Raw genomic sequence first — 22,005 nt, forward strand, 5'->3', positions numbered from 1 at the left:
TTTTCTCCGGTTTGCTTACTTTATCTCTTCCTCTTTCGTGGCTCTTTCTTTCTCTCTCTCTGCAGTGGCTCTGCAATGAACGTTGCGTATGGAGAGGAGGAGATGAAGCGTTTCTTGGAGGAGGCCACTCAGGTGTCCCAGGTGAGGGGTGTGTGTGTCTGTGTCTGCCTGCATGAGACAGAGAAAGATTACCACAGAATTCCCTCCAAAGAGCCTCACCCAGGCTTTGTATTCATGTAGGTAATGCTACCAGCTGGCATGGCTGCTGGCTAGTATTACTTGCCCATCTCTGCTTCACTGCACCCCCAGGTGGTTCTAGGGCACCTGGCCGCTACCTGGGGGTAGCAACACACACACAAACACACATGGCACGGTGGCGCAGTGGTAGCGCTGTCGGCTCACAGCAAGAAGGTCCTAGGTTTGATTCCCGCCTGGGATGCTGGGGGTGTGGTCCCCCCCCCCCCCCCCCCCTCCCCAATGTCCTCAAGTGCATATGGTGACCAGGTGGGTTATCTCGTGAAAGGTGCCTTTCTGTGTGTAGTTTGCATGTTGTCCCTGTGCTCCCCTGGGCTTTCCTCCACCATATACAGTATGATCCCCCACTAAAAAGATACAAGAAGATCGCCGACAGAAGATGGTCCCCGGGCGCTGTACGCTGTAGCTGCCCACTGAGAGTCTATTTCACTGGCCACTGTCGGTGTGTGTGTGTGTGTGTGTGTGTGTGTGTGTGTGTGTGTGTGTGTGGTGTAACGGGTGTCATGTGACAAATAAAGATGGGTTTGTCCGTCCGGTTAAAGGCAGTTTATAGTACTTGGTCGCCATCGACCATGGCCACCGAATCATCGATGTCCATTGGGCCCAATGGACATCGATGATAGTCGGTGGCCATGGTCGATGGCGACCAAGTACTATAAACTTACACTAACACATATCAGCAAATTATGAGCTGTAACACAGAGTGCTCTCTGATGTTCAATTTGGTCCTGAGTTCAGATGACAATGACCAGATGTGTGAGTGAGAGAAGTTAGCGGAGCACAAAGTGAGGATGAAACGTTGTTTTTTGCTGGTGAATCTTGCACTGTCTCCACTACCCTGTCCTGCTGTCTCTCCTTCAGGAGCATCCAGTGGTTATCACCAAGTTCATCCGCGGTGCCAGGGAGGTGGAATTGGATGCTGTGGCCAAGTCCGGCAAGGTGAGGTATTATTTTCAGGTTCTGTCCGGTTAGAGCAGATTTCTTACAAGTCACCAGAAGTCCATTCAATTGCTATAGGGATGAGCGACCAGGGAAACTCAACAAGCTTAATGGCCAAGAAAGGTTGGGACTCAAGTTTTGGCGGTCATGGGCCATCAGCAGCCAATCACATCATCATCATGTGTGTACTTCCTTGTTTCTCTACCAATGGGAATTAATTAACAGCAGTACTGCCTGGCAAGTGCTGAATGAATGGCAAGAAGCTAAACAAGAGCAAACCTTAAAGCTCCCCTCCAGTGTATTTTGTCATTTTTTAGATATTTCATGTGTTTCTGTGTTTTTCCTACTCTGCTGATTAGCCACAGTGTTCCCCAGTGTATTTTGTTGACAAATAACCTTATTTTGTACTCATAGTCCTAAAAAATAATCTGTTGGTAAAAATGGGTGATGACGTGACGTCAGACGAGTGAGGTATGATATTCAGATAATACATTTTACATCAAATAGCTGGCGTTAGCCAGCTGTTAGCTGTGAGCTACTTTAGTTACATGGCAGTGAAATGCCACTGAATGACCAGGTTGATATAACTCAACCAGTTCAAGTCACGCTCTTTCCATAGAGCCCACCAGCGTTAATATATGTCGGCTAGTTGTTGATATTTATAACATTATTGTGGCTCTAAAATAACATTTTTATCGATGAGGGGAGACTGTAATGTGGCGTAACTGTATTTCCAGTCTGAGCGCAGACAAAGAGTATAGTGAAGACAAGAGGAGACGCTCTTCTGCTTCTTCTACAACAGCGCCTGCAGTCATTGTGTTGCATTAGAACAAACTATTAGGCTTCGGTTCTTATCAATGTAAACTCATTGGCACAAATGGTGACGTGTGTTGTTACAGCGCGTGCGCATGTACGTTTTCATAGACCATCAATAGTGAAACAGGTAGGCTTTAGGTGGGGGGCTTGTGCTGTGGCCATTCACCAGCGTTAAAACAAAGTGTGGAGATACATCTGGATATGTGAGACTAACGTTAGTTGATGATTCATGAGAGGGCGCTCGAGACTTTGATAAGTGTCACTCCACAGAAAATGAAGAGCAGCACGGCGTTTCTAATTGAGGAATGTTAGGTTCATTTCACACAAGCCAAGTAACGTTAAACTTCCATGATGCAGGATAATCTCCACCACCGAGTGGTTGAGCCTGCCGTGACACTTTCATCTGACCATAGCAAGGATAGTAGGGGAGACCGGACAATTGTAGGGCAATCCCTAACTGTTTTTTTTATGTTTTCCCTTCATAACTCACAGATAACATCAAATTCATCCTATAAGAAATATGTGCACTAATTAGTAATACAATTGATATATTTTCACTGAGAAGGACAAGGCTATAATATTAAATTTAAGGCAAGGAGTCAGTGTTACAATTGCCCCCTTGGGCAATCTGAAAATATGTTTTATTGTTCGATATGATTTTGTCCAGACTTCCCATACAAATAAATAAGTATTTGAGGTATAGACGTAACAGTGAAACTATAATCAATATAGCCATTCTTCTACATTCTCTATTTGTTAGCTTCTTGTAAATGAAATAATGGGGAAGTTTAACAATCCATCAATTTGTTGGGGACTCCGTCGAAGCCCCTCAAAGACCCCTTAGAACCACTGCACTCATAATATCCTCCCTCCCTACCCCCCACCCCCAGGTCTAAAAATATCCCCAAAGTCTAAAAATCCCCACAAATTTGCAAAATGAATTTGAGTTCCTGCTTCATACTATAGTGGTGGTATTCAAGGGAGGTTTGCTAGATTTAGAGATGAGCCTTTTTGTGATCTGAAACCTCATTACGTTTTCCATCTGCTGCAATGGGTGCTGATCAGGTGGAGCTACAGTTGTTGAAGTCTAGACACTGTCAGTATTGAAATATTTATACAGTATATAATAGTGTCTGTTATAGACCTTATTCACAGCGCGGCCATCTTGGATTACGTCATCGCACAGGGTGGCAACGCGTCTGAGCCTGCGTTACAACCCATTGTAAACAATGGAGCGGTGGTCCCAAAACCTGAGTTCTGTTCCACCAATTTCTTTTGACCAAATTGATAAATGGGCAGATGACAACGTCAACATCCCCAAAAGGATTCAAAAGAAGGGCTACAGTAACTGGATTGAAGGGTACATCCACGATATTCAAGGTAAATTAGGGTGCAACGTTACTGTGTACAAAGACTTGCTATCTGTGCAGTGCTTGCTCCACCGTCATATTAACTTCACTTATCGTGATTTTTGCATGTTAATCATGAATCAATCTAACACGAATAATTTGTAATCTGACAGCTTTAGTAGCGCTAACATTGCTGACATCGTCAGTTAGCTGTAAGTAGATATTGGCCACTTGACGTTTCCATGCTAACATTGTTTTATTAAATGGATGAATGAGCGTTATTCTATCATTAGTATCCTACTTTTCAGATAGGTTTAACGTTCAAGGATACGTTCATATCAAATTACATAGCCTGGAAGCTTGCTTCAAATTACATAGCTTGCTTCAAATTACATAGCCTGGAAGCTTGCTTCCAGCCTATGTAATTTGATATGAACGTATCCTTGAACGTTAAACCTATCTGAAAAGTAGCCTACTAATGATAGAATAACGCTCATTCATCCATTTAATAAAACAATGTTAGCATGGAAACGTCATAGCACCTACAAGTGGCCAATATCTACTTACAGCTAACTGACGATGTCAGCAATGTTAGCGCTACTAAAGTTGTCAGATTACAAATTAATCATGTTAGATTGATTCATGATTAACATGCAAAAATCACGATAAGTGAAGTTAATATGACGGCGGAGCAAGTACGGTACTGCACAGATAGCAAGTCTTTGTACACAGTAACGTTGCACCCTAATTTACCTTGAATATCGTGGATGTACCCTTCAATCCAGTTACTGTAGCCCTTCTTTTGAATCCTTTTGGGGATGTTGACGTTGTCATCTGCCCATTTATCAATTTTGTCAAAAGAAATTGGTGGAACAGAACTCAGGTTTTGGGACCACCGCTCCATTGTTTACATGGGTTGTAACGCAGGCTCAGACGCGTTGCCACCCTGTGCGATGACGTAATCCAAGATGGCCGCGCTGTGAATAAGGTCTATAGCTGATGGCTTGTGTGTGTGTACATCTTTTACATAATCTAGCCTAACTTGCACAGTACAACAGCTTGGGAAATAGCGTTATCTCTCTCCCATTTTATTTTATTTACATCCTATGTGGCATCATATTTTCATTCATAACAGTATCAGAATCGCTCATCTCCCCTGTACCCAGCCATTATTCAGTCTGCCATTATTTTTCAGTGTAAATGGAGAGGTGGGACAGGTATTCAGCTCCGCAGAAAAATACAGGGGAAGTAATCTGCTTCATCTTTAGTGAAAAGACATTACAGTCCTGATAGATCTGATGGGGAGAATGGAGTACATTAAACTCAAGCTGAGGGAAAAACTGAGACTGAATCGATTTTTCTTTTTAGATTAGATCAGTTGAAGAGAAATTGAAAGGATTCTTGTTCAACCAGCTGTTTTCATAACTGATTGGCATGCAGCGCAGATAAGTTTTATTTTTCTTTCCGCCACCCCCCCCCCCCCCCCCCTTTTTTTTTTGTTTGAATGAGTGATCACCCATTACTTCCTCGCCATATTGTTTTACCTTGTTGGCTTCTTTCACAGCCTTTCATTCAAAGGAAAAGTCAACCCTAAAACAACACTGTTCAAAACCAGCTATTGGAGATGTTGCTTGTATTTCTGGTCTCATTTTGTCGTTTGTGAGGTGTACTTTTGTATTCCTGAAGATAGCTGGCTGTTGTAGAATAAATTAAAGAGTTCTGGATTCAGGCTTACTTGAATCTACTAATAAGAATGAGACGTGTCCGTGTGTGAGCAGAATTTTGTTCGGCCACAGCTATGCCATTTTATGTGCAATCGGGCTGAAACTTTCAGGAAGTGTAAAGAGCACCCGTGTGGGTGACCTCTGACCTGACGGAGCTGGATTTTTTTTATTAGGTAATTGCCCTAATTACCTAATGATGTGATGTCACTCGAGCAATGATCTGGTGACATCATCACTGATGACATCACTCCTTGATGACATCATCAGTGATTTATGATGAATTTGAGAGTACTGTGTTCCAGACCGGAGGGGGGGGTCTTAACTCCCACAGGGCCACTAGTATATTTAAGGTTCCATGAGAGGAAGATATGCAACTAGCACAATGGGCAGGGATACATTTCTTCAAAGGGAAAGAGATGGTTACACTGTTTTATAAGGTGCAATGACACATACAGGGAGCTGACATCATAGTGCAGTATAGTACAGTACATTGTGGCACAGAGATTAAATCATGTGGGATGGAACGTCTGAGATAGTGTGGAGAGTCAGAGGTATTGCTGATGAAGACATGATAGATTAGGATTTCTGTGAGGTCATGTGAGACTGATTTGAGATGTGCCTACAGATTGTTGACTGTTTTCTAGAGCCTAACTATAATGGATGCATGTAGGCTAATGGGAACATTTTCTCCAACATGACCAAATGTGATGTCATGTCACATCGACTCCAGATAGTCAGGCTTGTGTTTCAGTAAGGGGCACAGCCACGATCATAGACACACCCCAGAGTTCACTACTGTATATTTATATGGCCATATGCCCACCTCTGATTGAAAGCAACAAGTTCATGGGTCTGTTATGGTGGTTCTCACTAACTGAAGTAGAAGTATGAGGCAGCTTGAGGGAAAGTGGTTACAGCGAAAAAAAAGTTAATTACAATAACTCTCGGGATTTTATGAGAAAATATACGGTAGATATTTGCTGTTTTGGGGTTTCATCAGATTTTAATCAAATAAAGCCTAATAAAATAAAGCATTGGCTTTCATTCTGTGTAAAGATTATTGTGAAATTTGAATGCTAAATATGATTTTGAAGCTTGTAAAGGTACTGTAGGGCGACAGGCAGAACTAGCTTAATTTGTCAGACTTTGAGGCTCTTTTTCTCAAAACCAGTTTTGGAAACAGTCAAGACATAAACGGGTGCATCTCACTCAATCTTTGGAGTACAAAGGTAATTTTAACATTACAAGAAAGCTTATATTCTCCTCTTTTAAGCGCTGTATTAAAATAAAATAAAATTGTTTGAGGAGTCAATGTGACTCAAAATGATGGAGCAGGTCACATATAACAATGTCAAAGTAAAGTATCTGAGGTAGGATTTTCCTTTTACGTTTGTTATTGTTAACCTTAAAATCATTCTGTCATGGTGTCGCAGCTAAGACACCTGGAACTGTGTATGCGTGTGCGTGTACCTGTGTGTGTGTGTGTGTGTGTGTGTGTGTGTGTGTGTGTGTGCGCGCGCCTGTGTGTTGTGTGCATGTACCTGTGTGTGTGTGTGTGTATGTGTGTGTGCCTGTGTGTTGTGTGCGTGTACCTGTGTGTGTGTGTGTGAGTGTGTGTGTGTGCGCGCCTGTGTCTTGTGTGCGTGTACCGGTGTGTGTATGTATATATGTTACAGTATGTACGCTGTTCGTGTGTGCGTGTGTCTAGACAAGCTGTCAGGAGTCAGTGAGCTTGGGGAGCCCGGGGCTAGTGGCCTCCGTATTGGATAACTGCAATATCACAGAAAGATCCTTTCACATGCTAAACAGTATTATTATATGACCCTTTGACTTTTGGCACAGTTTGTTGTGTTAGTAAAGTATTTCAAAATTCATTTATTCTGGATTGGAGTTCAATTCAAAGCACTTTATTTAACCAAAGTGAAAATAAATAAAATAAACTATAATAAAAGTACAACATTAAAATAACAGAAATCTGTTGGCTAAGTATTCATCCTGTTTTCATGTTTCTTTTGAAACCTCAATAACTAGACTCTGATTCAGTCTGTTTTCATCCCTAAATGAATGAACCATACCTGTATATCTCAAACTGTGCTTGAGTATTGTGATGGAGAATCCAGCCTACATGCTAAAATCCCATCAAGTCCCATTAAGATCTAGTGAAGGGATCCGTCTCTCAGCTTTGTTAGCAAGAAAAATAAAACATTGTTCACCACCATTAAATACAGTCTAAAGATTACATCTACTACGGAACAGATGAGAAATGTTCCGCCATTTTTTTAGTTCAACCCAAATGAAGCAAAAGGTTCGAATACACAAAATAGATTTGGTATTTAAATGTTTTATATTTTTTGGTTGTTTCAATTTCACTTTAAAAAATAGTACTCTGCGTGGATGGAACTCGAGACTACAAATCCTGAATAAATACATTTTAAATGCCATAATAGCACAAGAAAATTTGCAAAAGGGGTCAAGGGGTCAAATACTTTGGCAAGACACTCATTCAAGTGATTTGACTTGTTTGTTTGCTTTACAAGTTTTTGAAGGTGGAAACAGTAGTGTCCACAGAATATCCAATAGAACACTAATTGCACTCCAGTCATGTACACACACTGACCACAGGGAAATGGTATATAGGTTATACCTGTTGTCTGGTGGTTGTATCACATTAACAGATGACTCACCTGGTAGAGCGCAGCACGTACCATTAAGGCTTAGTCCTTCATGCAGTCGACCCGGGTTCGAATCCGCCCCATGTCCCCTTCTCTCCCTGCCTTCCTGTCATCACACTGTCCTATCCAATAAGGGTGAAAATGCAAAGAAATTAAAATAAAATCACATTCACAAACTGTGAAGTCTGAATGCCTGCCAAACATGTTGCATTATTCCTGGCCAAGGTGTGTGTGTGTGTGTGTGTGTGTGTGTGTGTGTGTGTGTGTGTGTGTGTGTGTGTGAGTGAGTGAGTGAGAGGGGATGTGTATTAATTACAAGCTGTATCAAAAGAGTGCTAATGAATCCTGCAGTTAGTAGCAGCATGGGCTATTGGGCTAATGACACGGCTGCATACACACACAGTAGTTTGGTGAAACAAAAGCCCTGTGTTTGAACAGTAGGGAGTGTCACTGACAATCCAGACACAGACACCGTTTCCTCCCAGGAGAACAATTTCCCTGCTGATCAGTTCATCTAGAATGGGCCAAGTACTAATGTTGGAGTACTTGAGACCGGTCTTGGTCTCGAGACCACATTTTGATGGTCTCGGTCTCGTCTCGGACTCGCCCTCCATCGGTCTCGGTCTCGGGCAAGCCGGACTCTGAATTTTATTTCAAGACCAGCCGAGACCACAGCGGCAGTGACATCATTACTTGTCTGTGTTAGGTATATTTTTTTTTACTGTGATTGGGTGTAAAAATCCCTCCTTCAATCGCAACCAATAATCTTGCAGTTTGAAAGTTTCTAACGCTGTAGCCACTCCCCTCACGTTCATGCACAAAGGAAGACAACACCGGTCAACAAGGTGGCTGGAGAGATGTGGTCCAAATCGTCACTCATACGATTTGCTTATACAAACCACAAAGGGTGGGGGGTCATAATTTAGCAGCAGTAAGGTGTTTTTCCGCTTCATTCTGTCCACTGTGTTGAGCCTTTCTGAAGGTCAGTGATATGGAATTAAAGTGTTTCAGATGAAAGGATTGCATTCTGTCACTGAGTATTAAACTGTACAGCCATTTATATCTTACTATCATTCCTAATGAGTTATTTCATTGTTAGCAGAGCAATGGTGTAAAGGTTAAATGGTTGCGTATAAATGGTCTTGAAAATGGTCTCGTATTTGTCTGGTCTTGGTCTCGGTCTCCCCCCTCCTCGGTCTTGGTCTTGTCTCGGTCTTGGTCTCATCTCGGTCTCGGGTTAGGTGGTCTCGACTCCAACACTACCAAGTACATACAATTCTCCAATTTTAAAGTTTATCCAGCCTCAATCTTTTAACCCATTAACCCAGAGTCTATCACTATCAGTCTGACGACTAAGTCTGCACCAAGACTTCCGCTTCCGTGTGCCGCGGTCATTGTTTACAGTCTAATTGACGTGAGAGTGGAGTTGGAGTTCACCGGTCGATACTTTTTGTAGGTGTTTTAGGTCCAGACGACATTTGGCTAATCTATGTACAGATAACTGCATATGAGACGTCATCTGACTGGGGAGGCTCAGTGAATGGAAGTGAAAAAATATAACATTAGTTATCAAAAGGAGATCACATACAGTAGTATAGCCTAAATGTGTGTGATTTGTTTGGTTAAAGAGATAATTCACAGGTTCAGTAGTTCTTGGGGAATTTGACAATTTTCCCCACTTTCCCACAGTCAGAAACGAATAAATGTCTTCAGAGAGACCTTTTCGTGTATTTTTGAAGTATGTCAAACAGCAATATAAGGCTATCTTGGCTCAATTGTTGAGTGTCTGGGATCAAATAACAATAATTATCCCATAGGCATCCAGGAATTGAGTGAGGGGGGCGCCTTTTCCAAGCTTTCCTAATGAATGTTTGGCTCTCCCAGGTTCTGGTCCATGCCATAACGGAGCATGTGGAGGATGCCGGGGTGCATTCAGGGGACGCCACCCTAATGCTGCCAACCCAGACCATCAGCCAGGGGGCGATAGAGAAGGTCTGCTCAGCACTGCACACAGCACTCAGTCACCCTCAAACTTCATATAGCGACTCAACTTATATCAAATGAGCCGGAAAGTTGAAAAACAATGTTGGCCAATTCATATTCTGTGGAGAACAAGCACTCCTGCTCATGTTATGCATATTTTAACCATGATGTATGCAATCAATTACTCTCCATATGCATATGCAGAGATATTACGGCGTGGCCTCATATTGAGTGGCTGTGTTTTCTTGTCATTACTCTCAGGTGAAAGCCGCCACTCGGAAAATTGCACAAGAATTCCAGATTTCAGGGCCTTTTAACACTCAATTTCTGGTTAAAGGCAACGATGTCATGGTAAGTGATATTTGCCAGTGCAGATCAACATTTTCACAGCCAGCCACGGCAAATGCTGTTCACTTTTGGATTGAAATAACCACATGTTCAGAAAGAATTATTATATTGACTTTGATTTCAATTTGCCAGCTACATCTGTGTGTCTGTGTTTTTGTCCTGTAAGTGTATCTGCATCTAGTAGATGTAGACAATATTAAATGATTGCCGCGTTTTTGGATGTGTACATGCAAGTAGGATCTTCCACGGCCTTGCCCCCCCCCTCCCCCCATTCAACAAATTTGTGACAAACCGTAACACCAGTGTGAGAACTACAAGAGCCTCCACTAGAGGAGACTGTTGCGTGCCATTTAGATCCACGAAATTCAGTCAATCTGCATTCACAGTCAAAGCGGGCGGGTTGTGGAACACCCTGCCAGCAGTCATTAAAGGCTGCAGTACTTTCAAAGGTTTTAAGTCCTCTGTCAAGAAGTGGCTGAGAGAGGGTCAGTCCTGTGGCCACCTATAGGCATTAGCGTGGTCTCATGTTGTTGTGTTCTGACATTGTGTATTTATTTCTGATCATCTCCTCATTTACCACTATGTGATCTTAGGGGATTTCTATCTACCTATGTGCTATATTTTACTGTGTTATATATTACTAATAGTAAGTATTATCATTTTTTGTACCATGTATATTGATTGATTGACACTAGGATTTTCTTTTATTTCTGTATTTGATATGTTATATATATATATATCTTATCTTATCTTATCTCTGGTGCAATATTTGTATTGTGTACTGTCCCTGTTCAAATAAACGATAAAGATAAAGAAAGTGTGGGCGTGTTTTTGCCTTCCACATCTCCTACTCAGATAGTGTTTGTGTTTTTCACACTATTAGGTGATCGAGTGTAATCTGCGGGCGTCACGCTCCTTCCCCTTCGTGTCCAAGACCATTGGGGTGGACTTCATCAACGTGGCCACCAAGGTGATGGTGGGAGAGCCGCTGGATGAAGCCAGCCTGCCCTCCCTGGAGAACCCCATCATCCCTGTCGACTACGTGGGCATCAAGGTGAGGGTAGTCTCCGCTCTCAGACAATTGATCTCCACCTACCAATCGTCTGGGGACTTCTTGTCAAAAATATTAGTTTGAACGACGGCGGCAACAGCCGCTAACAAACCTACGCCTCTTTGTCAAGTTACCGAAAATTACACTCTCCCCCCGTTATCCTCCGTATTGAAACAAACTGGAGATACAGAGAATCACTTTGTGACACGGAGAGAACATTTTAAAACTTGGATGTCCCAAGCAGCGTTACATTATTTGATTCCGTTTTCCCTGTTTACAAGCACACGACTTCTGCATGTCACCGCCTCTTCCGCACGAAGGGCCGCCCTAAAGACTCTGGATTGGTTCGGCGATGCAGGTTTTTTTTCACTCTTGAATTGTTTCAACACAGTTTTCACAATGAAAGCTGGGAGAAGGTTCTCAGTCTCTAGTTGAGTGAAGTGGATAGAGGCTGAGAAATGAGTCTAAGGTGAGGGAGGGAGCCACACTGGGATCTTACTGATTATGGCTGGTTTTATTCACATCTTTGCATTTCATTTGAATGGTTACTTTATGTCAGTTCTGCTTTCTATTAGACGTATAAAGTAAGATACGTTATTGTCCCCGTGGGGGGAAACTCATTTTCAGTGAGATTAATTTCATGAGTTAACATTACATACAAAAACAGATTAACACATTGAGTGCCACAGCGCTTCAGTAAAATTGTCTGGAGCCTGTGCCAGATTCACTTCCATTCAGTTGAAAACAGCTATAGAATTTTTTCTATTAGGGCTATATGGACAGGGCTGGACTCTAATGAAACATTGGACACTCCTGCTTCTTTCAAAGAAGAAATTTTGTTTCTAGACAGTTCCATTATGAAATGACAGCCTCTGAAAGAAGAGCACTTTCAAGGGTTTTCTGCTGTCTTTTTTTACTTTTCAAGATAAAGTCACTTTTATGAATACTTTTTGCACTCTAATTTCAAGCACATTCACTGACTCTAGCTAATATTTTCTGATGTAGTGACGTGGTGTAGTTCTGTGCAGCCTGCGTGCCCCACCCCCCTCTCCCCCCCTCTCCCCCCCTGAGCTGCAAACTCCTCCCCACACGCACACAGTCTATTTTCGCAGCCTCCGTTTTTGCGCCGAGCGGCTGACGGCGGCTCCCGGGCGGATCCCAGCGCGACAAGGAAATGCCAAACGGGACTGAAGGAAAAGGTTTGGCTGTTCGGCGTCGGGTGCTGCCTTTCTGGCAGGGAATCGTGTGGAGAAACTATATGCAGACAGATAGACAGAGGCAGAGGAGCTCAGTTGTGGGCGCGGATCGCAGCCAACTGTCAGCTGCAGACAGAGCAATCTATATGGCTCTGGCTGCAGCATGCATCGGTGTCTCTTTGATCACGGCTTTCTCTTGCACAAAGTAAAGGATCTGAGCGCCAAGGTTTTAGGGTGGCGCAGCTCCCGTGTAGATTTTTAAGGTGGCGCCGTGTGATCCCTTGAAGGGATTCATGCTCACTGGCTGGGTACGACCTTAAACAGCAGAATTATGGAATAATATGAATTATGATATTGGGACGTCCACAGACGTCCTTGGCACTTCTCGTTACTTTTTTTTAGGACGTCCACAGACGTCCTTGGCACTCAATGTGTTAAGACATGGCATCAACAAATCACAAACACCAATATATCACAGTATTGCACAGTCCCTATGTTATATACTAGTCTAATCACAGTATTGCACATATCGTGATATTGCACAGAAAATACAGTATCTCAATGAAGACGTAGAGGAGCGGTTCCCAACTTTTCCGACTCATGACCCACTTGAAAATCTCAAAAATGTTCACTGCCCACATCTGATTGTAAACAGTACGGACGCCAAATAATGTTATTATATCTTATTTTAATGATAAAAGGAGCTGTCCATCAGCACCACACAGAAATCAGAAACTAAAAGTGAGGGGCTGTCTGCAATAGGATGAATAACTGATTACAAATTAACCATTCAACAATGGAGAAATGCATTCTCATACATAATAATAATAATTACATTTTTTCACGAATGTCGTTATGTTTTACAAATGATTTGGTGGCCCACTTGCAATACCTTCACAGCCCACCAGTGGGCCCCGCCCCACAGGTTGAGAATGGCTAACGTGTCGTGGAGTACATAGGTATACAAGCTAAGTAATTTCTGGTACATGCTATGACATGTAATGTCATATGGTTTCTGCAATAGATTCAGATAGATCCAGTCATCAAACTCAAAGAGAGATTAATAGTGACGTATTTGTAAGTAGTAGATAAATTATGAAGAACTCTCTCTACAAGCCAATTTCTGATCAATTAAGCCAAGTTTCATTCTCTTTTACCCAGCAACAGGCTAAGGAAAGGTACAAGTCACGTCTAAAAAAAGGTTAAATCCATTTCTGCCCAGTTACAGGCTATAGTGTCAGTGAGGAAATATGTTCTCCAAAATGTCAACTTTTCAGGAACTGATCAAAACAGCCTTGGTATTAGCTTGATTCATTTTTGACAGCAATTTGAAAGTTAATAACCACTTGTTATATTCTCTACACAAGTCCTAATAACTGTGCCTCCATTGAACATTTTTCAGCTTTTCATATTCTGTATGGTGGGGAAATTAGAGTCTCTACTGTACGTACAGAGCCTGACAGTACATGTATGACTTCTTAATGGGCACTGCAGGTACCGCAAGTGAAGGCTCCGTTGGATCACATAACAAAGGCGGCAATTACTTCTCCATCCCCCGCAGCGAAGCGTGATGGGGGGATAGTAGGCGGTTGGTTGGCTTACCGCTAAGATTGTGTGTGTGAGAAGAGTATATGTGTCGCCAGCTGTTTCAAAGCTGTTTTCCTCCAAAGTCATTTCTCCCTCTAATTACAATAGAGATGCCGTAACAATGGCTGTGGTTGGGAACCAATCACGCAGGTATAATCCTCCCCTCTTCCCCGCCACCCGAAGTTTTCAATTTCTAGTCTGCACGGTGGTGAGGAGAATATGAATCAGAGCGCTGAATACTCCAGACACCGAGCTGAAAAGCTTTCCTGAGTTTACTCAAAGTCAATGATACAGACGTGACTGGCCCACACTAATAGGGGGCTTGCTGGAACCCCTGCTCCAATTCTTGATGATTGATTTTTCAGCTGGAGAAAGTCCATTTCGTGCTCTGGTTGCAGGTTTGATTTGAAGCCATGCAGCAGGTCTTCCTTCCTGTCTCTTCTGCATTTCCCTGTTATTGATGGTGAGGGCAGGAAAGCCATTCAAACTTATCGACACAATATACCTATGATCTTTGACAATTGTCTTTATTCGTAAATCTTACAGTGAGGTCTATTTTTCACAAACCAGGAACCAGGTAACTGAAAGCTACCTTGATGTTTTCTTTAGATTACAGTAGATTTGTTAGGTCTTGTTAGTGATGATTTCTATACGTGGCTTTTAAACATGAAGTCTGGATCATGTCTGGCTAGCGGCTAGCAGGATATTTTCCGGTTTTACCTTTTTAAACATGAGGGGTCTTTGTTTAGAAACAGCTGGAAATGGTCAGTATTCTCTCTGCCAGTGGGCAGGGGGAGGGGATGCGGGAGCATGCACGTTATTCCCTACAAGGCAAATAGTTGTCGTGTGAGTCGTCGGCGCTGTGCTAAATTGAAACAGCTTTAGCGAATCTTTAACCAAACTCCATTCAAAAACATGCCGTTTATCTCGAGGGTCCATTCCGACCACGAGGGGTGGCAATGTGCCAAAAATGAGCGCTTCCGCCTTTGTTACATAAAGCCGCCCAGTCAAAATAGTGGTCGGACCGTCGTCAATCACTGTGGGTGATTTATTTTACAAGTGGCATTCAAGTCATATCTGACTAGTTTTCAATGTATTTCTCCCCACAAAAGTTAGGCTAGGCCTATGTCTCACTTTTTCTCACATGGATCAGCAGCGCAGCAGTTAGCTCTCTCCTCTCCTCGGTGTGATGCACCGGACCTGCCTGCCTGCATAGCTGAAGCGCGTTGGGATCCCGTCACACGGGTCCTTAAGCATACTGCGCGCGGTCTCTCACACAAGCTACCTGCACCATTTTGTCTATAGCCACAAAATTAACACTTCTAGCTGGAGCGACGCCAACTGTACGTGATCCAGCAACTGCGGAGGTGCATTCGGTAAGTCTAGGCATTTTGAGATGTCCTCTTTAGCGTAGCAACCGTTAAGTTAGCGATAGCTCGTTGCTAACGTTAGTTGTGGACACAACCTAGCGTGCTGGTCCACGGACGCTAATCTGATTGGCCGCTGGGAGCCTGGGGTGGGCTCTCCCTCAGCGGCCAATGGGAACTGTTAGTTCTGAATATATTATAGAAACAGACCATTCTTGGGAAGCGACGAGATGAGGAAGTGAGAACTCCGTCAGAACGAACGGGGTTGCTATATTTTCGACAAATTAATCCAGAATCATGTTTTATGGACCAGAGACACACGTTTTTAAGAGGTTACAGCTGCACGAATTGGGTCCTTTAACATAATGTTGCCACCACAATGGCAGGCCCCTCACTGTAAACACATTGAGATGCATTGAAAGCATTAGGCAGCCTCAGTAGCCTGTAGTGTGTGTGCCGTGTACTCTCTCTCTGTCTCGTTCACGATCTCCCTTTCTCTCTATCACCCTGTCTGTCTGTCCGTCTGTCTGTCTGTCTCTTTCCCCTCTTCTCCGACACTCCCTTATTTGAGCCCACACTGTTTTCTTCCTCCTAATAAGTCCCCATTGTGTAATTTCTGTCTCTTCACACAAACTGGCAGCAACAGTAACATAGCTGTATTCGTGACCCTGAGAGGAAGAAGAGCAGGATGGAAACAGCGTCTGAGGAGGAGTAGGGGATAGTCTGTGTGAGCGGGCCCTCATGCGCACACATTGGCTGGAGAAAGAGAACTCCCAACTGTTGTGAGGTTTGGGGATATATCTGGTTTTATTGACAAGTGCAGATGCTGTACAGTTCCACTGTGCGATAGTAAGAAAGTTCTATCCAGGGTATTGCACAGGAAAAGGAGTTTGAATGAAAGGAAGGAATTGCTTATGTGGAGATGTCACATACTTTGTATATATTATAGCAGACATAGGTGATATATTGAGTAGTCAAGTCAGGTGTGTAAATGAGTATTTTCTTCTATTGCGCATGTAAACAACTGAATCAAATTCTCATAATCAGAATACCAGCAGCAGTCGCATTATTTGTTGTCAGTGTGTAGTTGTTTAGTGAAATATGACCATGATAAACCTAGCTCCTGCTATAAAGTTATTACTGCCATGGTAACATCAATTTGGCTATGATAACTGTACACACAGTACACACACGTGCATGAAACAACTTTTCATGCCTCTGGCTTAAGACAAGCAATGTCCAGAGTCAATATTCTCTGTGGTTACAAGTACTACAGGTATCTAAGATGCCAATTATATAGGTCCAAAATCACCAAACTTATCCTTAAAGTCGAGCTGAACCCAAAAATGACTTATTTTATTTTAGTTCAAATACCTGGGTATTCAGTGCACCTATTTAATAATGTATGCCAAAAGAAATCACAAAAATCTAATTTCTTTAGTTTTTCACACTTTTTCACATCAAAAGTTCATTTTTCAAGATTTCATTCATAACAGTAATCTACAGTTTGCTGACGTCACCCAGTACTGTCAAATTTCTACCCCATTTCAACCAATCATTTCACGACATGCAGCTGTCAATCAAATCTTCATTTCAGGATAATTTTCTCTTCCAAATGAAGGGGAAAATGGCGCCTAGTGCCTGTCATCTGGCAGAATTTCTAGCCCATAAACGAACTACTAACTTGACCAATTATGCAAACTAAATCAAACGGTAATGTCTAAGAATGCAAAGAAATGTAACTGGCTCGTTAAAACTTGCATTCCAGGAATATTATTTACTGCAATAGCGTTAATGGCGCGTGCCTCCGAGAGCCTGGTTGTCAGGGGTCGCACCTCGGAGATTCCAGGCCGACGGGCTGCACTCTCCGCTCGGCAACACGAAGGCAGCTGGCTGCCTGCGGCTCGCTGAGCTCCACTCAGCCACTAACCTCGCGTCAGCAGGCTCTTCCCGAGGAGAGCGCCACAACACGCTGAATCCCACTCGATTTGGAGGCGGAACACGCCAGGATTGTCCAAAGCCCAATCCAGTCCCCAGAATTGTCAAATAAAATCATCGACATGATACTATGACCCGCCTCTCAACCTGTCATCTCAGACAAATTATGTTTTCAGTCTGAAACGGACTCTGACGCACGCGACAAACGGGTTCAGCTCGACTTTAAGAGAGTGAAGTGTTTGATGCCTGACTGACATGAGGGGGTGGAGTGGTTGCTGAGTCATTGGCATTGAACATCTCTATCAAACCCTACAGATATATTATGGGCAAATTATTGCACCTTGAAGGAGCTGCTAAACCAGCTAAAACAATGACATCATTCTGTATTGATTTCAGTGGCCTTAACATATTGTTTGAGAGGATTTTCCACTCTGCCAATTAAAACACTCTGAATACTAGTCATTTATTTCCTTTTCCAGTGGAGCTCAGCTGGTGCCCCAAGATAACATTGTTCAGGTTGTGGAGCTGTGCGATTCCACTCTCGGGAGTGGGTGGTTTGGTGGGATGGGGAGATGGGGAAGCGGTGTGTGTGTTCATCGGTGGGGGTGGCGGGGGGGGGGGCTCTGGTTACAGGGACCTGGTTGCCGTGACAACCACAGATGGTCCATCCAAGACACACAAAACATTACAATTGAGACCACTGAGAAACCTGTTTTCAGGATAGGGTTTCTGAGGGGTTCAGCTGTATGAATATGGCTACTCAGTCCCAGAGCATTCAAATCTCCAGTGAGGGTTATTAATGCACACCCACCCACCCTACACCCCTGTTAGCGAGCCTCCTTCCTCTTCCATCCCTCCATCATTGTCTTAATGATTGAGAGAAGACACCAGTCCAAACTGTGTGTGTGTGTGTGTGTGTGTGTGTGTGTGGTGGTGTATGTGTGTCCCCCTCTCCCTCTGTATTTCCCTTTCTTTCTCAGTTAAACTCTGCTCTTTTATCTCCACAAAGTTTCTCTGTGTGTGTCTCTATCACTGTTTAAAATTGTACCTTTATCTCTTTTTTGATATTCTCTGATGTTTTTGATATTATATTCATTGTTATTTTATGTTGTGAGATATTTCCTAGTACTTGATAATGTAATTGATTGTACTTCCGGTTTGACACTATTTATACGTCATGTCCGTCTTCTGTCAGCACAATGCTGAGGAAGGCTCCACGCCGAAACGTTCATTGTCATTGTCAACTTGCTTGAAGGTAAATAAAACAACCCAAAAGGAATTATTTTGAGTGCTGGTTTTTTGCCCCTGTCTCTATCATCGACTTATAAAGATGGACGCCATTCCATGGTTCCATTAGTGAAGCCGCTGCATGTTAGATCGCCGCCCTGACGGCTGAATCCAGTATTAGGTCACAAGGCCCGCCTCCCCATGTTAGTGGATGGGAAAATTACAACCGAAATAATCACAGTATACGTCAGATAATTTTTTTCCAAAGGTGGTTTGTATCATTTTAGATAGTCATTATCATGCTAATGCCTGTGCAAGTGGTCATTTTTCTGATCAGTTTGTTTTTAAGTAGTTATTTGACATATAAAAAGGGATAAAAATGGATGATTGACAGCTGTGGCAGCCAGTCTCAAGCCGTCATTGGCTGGACAGGCTCTTCACAGTATAGAACTAGCGTTGGTTTGACATAGACGGGACACAGTGCTGCTTTGTGCTTTCATCATGTAACAGGTCTGGGTGGCTCTGTGTGGACCCGGGGCAGAGGCTCTTAACACGGGTAGTGGCTCCCTGGAGGTCGGGGTGGCTGTGCTGGCTACCAGACATATCAATGGACCGCAATAAAAAGAACATTGTTTTGAGAAAGGCACGCGAGGAATTAACGTTGGTTGGGGACTGAAGTAAGTTCAGAAAATATGTGTTTTAGTAGTTACTCCAGCTACGTTAGCCACTTTCGCTAGTCGGCTGTTTTTCATTATTTATCGGCTTAATATTACTATAACTTAACAACCGATAACGATAGCTGGAATAACACAATAATATACACATATTTTCAGAACTTGCCAGGTTGTCAAACTGCCAGGAAATGTGTTTTATAAGATGGGGCCTAGTACGCAAGCACCAGCCATGAGCTAATCGCTAACCCGTTAGCGTCACATAAACAGAGGTTTTATTTCTGGTATTAAAGCAACAAACATTTTTATATGGATATCTCAGAGAAATGCTTTGACTGTGGGGCTGTTCCTTCTTCACAAGCTCCTTTCTTAGCTGTTGTAAGGATATACGGTAAACAGAGACGAGACTAGGCAGCTAGGCTAACGTTACCACTGAGCTATATTAAATGGAACGTTACAAACGGTTACAGCAGGCTGCCCTACCCACACTATACCAGTAAACAACGTAGCGTAAAGCGTCAAGGTTAGATTTGTAAAACCAACATTTACTCCAAAAGGAATTAAATCATAAAGTTAATCAAAATGCCACAGAAACATTGGCTAGCTTAATCAACACAGCAGTGGATCGGATAATTTCCCCAGTGAGGCCGAGAGCAGCCTCCACTTCCGGTCCGGGCTGAGAGCACAGCAGCCCGGAGGAGAAATCTCCGACAACCAAAATCAGATTTTCGTACAGGCGTCATTTTGATAAACTGATCTCATAGTGGGACTCTTCCTGGTTACTTTTGACGAGACAAAAAATATTACAACTTAGTGTTATATTTACAGAGCTAGACTGTGTATAAATACACAACGCACTGTGCGCATTCTAGAAACAGCATCTCTACATAAGAAAGTTCAGAGGGGCGGGGAGCCCACAGAGGTTCTAAATCAACGGAGCTACTGCGCAGACTCTGGTTCACTGATTTTCACAGGATTTTGGCTTCAATAGAGCATACAGGGAGGAGATAGGGACACTCTCTCCATTCATATATCTCAGTGGTCTCTATGAACAAAGCCATGATAAGCGATGTCGGCTTCCTCTCTGTATTCAGATCTCCCCCTTACATTAGCATGCTAACATTACATTCAGAGCTGATTAGATAGCCCGCTTCAAGGATGAATCCCTCCCAGCGGCCCTCACCTGTGTGTGTGTGTGTGTGTGTGTGTGTGTGTGTGTGTGTGTGTGTGTGTGTGTGTGGCAGTCACACTCTGCCACACAATTCTGAACCACCACCTCCCTTCCTCAAGGGGGTGTCTGCTTCTAATTGGAGGAATAAGAATGGTTTCCCACACTGGGGCAGCGGGCCCCACCACTATTAATATGTCTCTAATACAATAAGGACGAGCTGCTGTCCTCTCCTTCACTCTCCTCTCGCTCTCTCTTCTCCGCTCCTCTCCTTTAATTCCATTCGTTCTCCTCTCCACTCCTTCTTTGTCATCTCTCCATCCCTCTCCATGCAGTTCATCGGTTGTCCTCTCTTCTCCTGCCTCTCTTGTCCTCTCATCTTACCTTTCTACTTCCCTCTCTCCACCTCTCTCTCTCCTTCTCTCTACCTCTCTCTTTCTCCCCCCCTCTCCTTCTCTCCCCCTCAGGCGTATGTGTATAAATCCACTGTTCTGGATGCACACTGATAGCCTTGGGGGAAAGGCCTTTGTCTCTCTCATCCTCTGTATTTTTGCTAATTCTCTTTATTCTCACTAGATTCACATTTGATCATTAGTTTCATGATTCATTATAGCTCCTTCACAGACGTGTTTTAAACTGCCACATTTCCTACAGTTTTAACATGACACTTGGCTTCAGTTACCTATCCCAGGAGATGGAGACAGCAATGCAGAGAGTGGAAACAGACAGAAATATGTGACATAGATAACAGCCATAGGATAAGAAAGAGGGAAACCAGAGAGTGAGGGACAGTTTGCAGACTTTGCACTCTCAGCAATCACATGCATTTTCTCCAGAAAATGCACCTTTCTAGTTTGTTTTCTTATTTGTTTTGTTCTCCTCTCCTCTCGTCCTCTCCTGGTGTGCCCTGCTGTTCTCTTACTCGGGCCACTTTCTCTCTTATCTTCTCTCCTCCTCAGATGGACGGATTGGTGGCCCGCAGTGCAAGTAGCTACATGTTCAGTTGATCCGTCTTAGTCCGTCTGTACCATAGATCTATTTCTCTGTCTCTGAAGTCGCACTGAAAGTTTCCTAATGGAAATAAAAAAGGTAGTTTGCCTGCAGTGAATTAATGAATAATATCTGGAAACAAAACCTCTAATTCTAGGTTTCTAATGAGCCTTTATTCATCATTAAACAGACGTAATTTGCTATTTATTTTTCCATATTCCAGCAAGCATGTGTAACTGCCACAGGCTCACCGCACCTGTCAGGTTTGAAAGGGAATGCACTCTTTACTGTGCCCCTAGGTGGCAGCGTTGTCATTAAATCCCTCTCGAGGTGGAAATTACTCACTTTTGGAATAAGGCACGACCGATAGCACCCACATGGGAAATGATTCAGGTCCTTTATTGATCGCCGACTGCTTCCTAGTTTTTCATCAGACCACCACAAAGCCGTCATGGTGGACAAACAACAGGTCTTCATGGTCAGTCAACAGGTATTTGTAATCAAACAGCAGCCAATGATGATACACCTTTTTGGTAGAAAAGCAGGATGCAGGATCTTGAGAGCACTGTAAGTAATGGCAAAATAGAGAGGAAACAAGCATGTCATTTGTGCTAAGCTGTGGCCCATTTGGCTCTGTGAAACCACATAAAAGCCTAGTTTGCCAGCCCCACACTTAGGACCTGTGACGCCCTGCAAAGCGAGCTCAAGCACCCATTTGGCTGCC

General features: G+C 43.2%; 1 protein-coding gene across 1 annotated transcript in view; it reads left to right on the top strand.

Annotated features, from left to right (window-relative positions):
• cps1 (carbamoyl-phosphate synthase 1, mitochondrial) overlaps positions 1-22,005 on the top strand; it is an 81,607-nt gene that overhangs the window by 48,700 nt on the left and 10,902 nt on the right. The window contains exons 28-32 of the mRNA XM_083638429.1: positions 66-141; positions 1,117-1,194; positions 9,640-9,747; positions 10,000-10,089; positions 10,970-11,140. Of these exons, the coding sequence (XP_083494555.1) occupies positions 66-141; positions 1,117-1,194; positions 9,640-9,747; positions 10,000-10,089; positions 10,970-11,140 (523 nt within the window). The remainder of the gene's footprint in view (positions 1-65; positions 142-1,116; positions 1,195-9,639; positions 9,748-9,999; positions 10,090-10,969; positions 11,141-22,005) is intronic.

The sequence above is a fragment of the Poromitra crassiceps genome (assembly GCF_964638095.1).
Source record: "Poromitra crassiceps genome assembly, chromosome: 6".
Classification (NCBI taxonomy): domain Eukaryota; kingdom Metazoa; phylum Chordata; class Actinopteri; order Beryciformes; family Melamphaidae; genus Poromitra; species Poromitra crassiceps.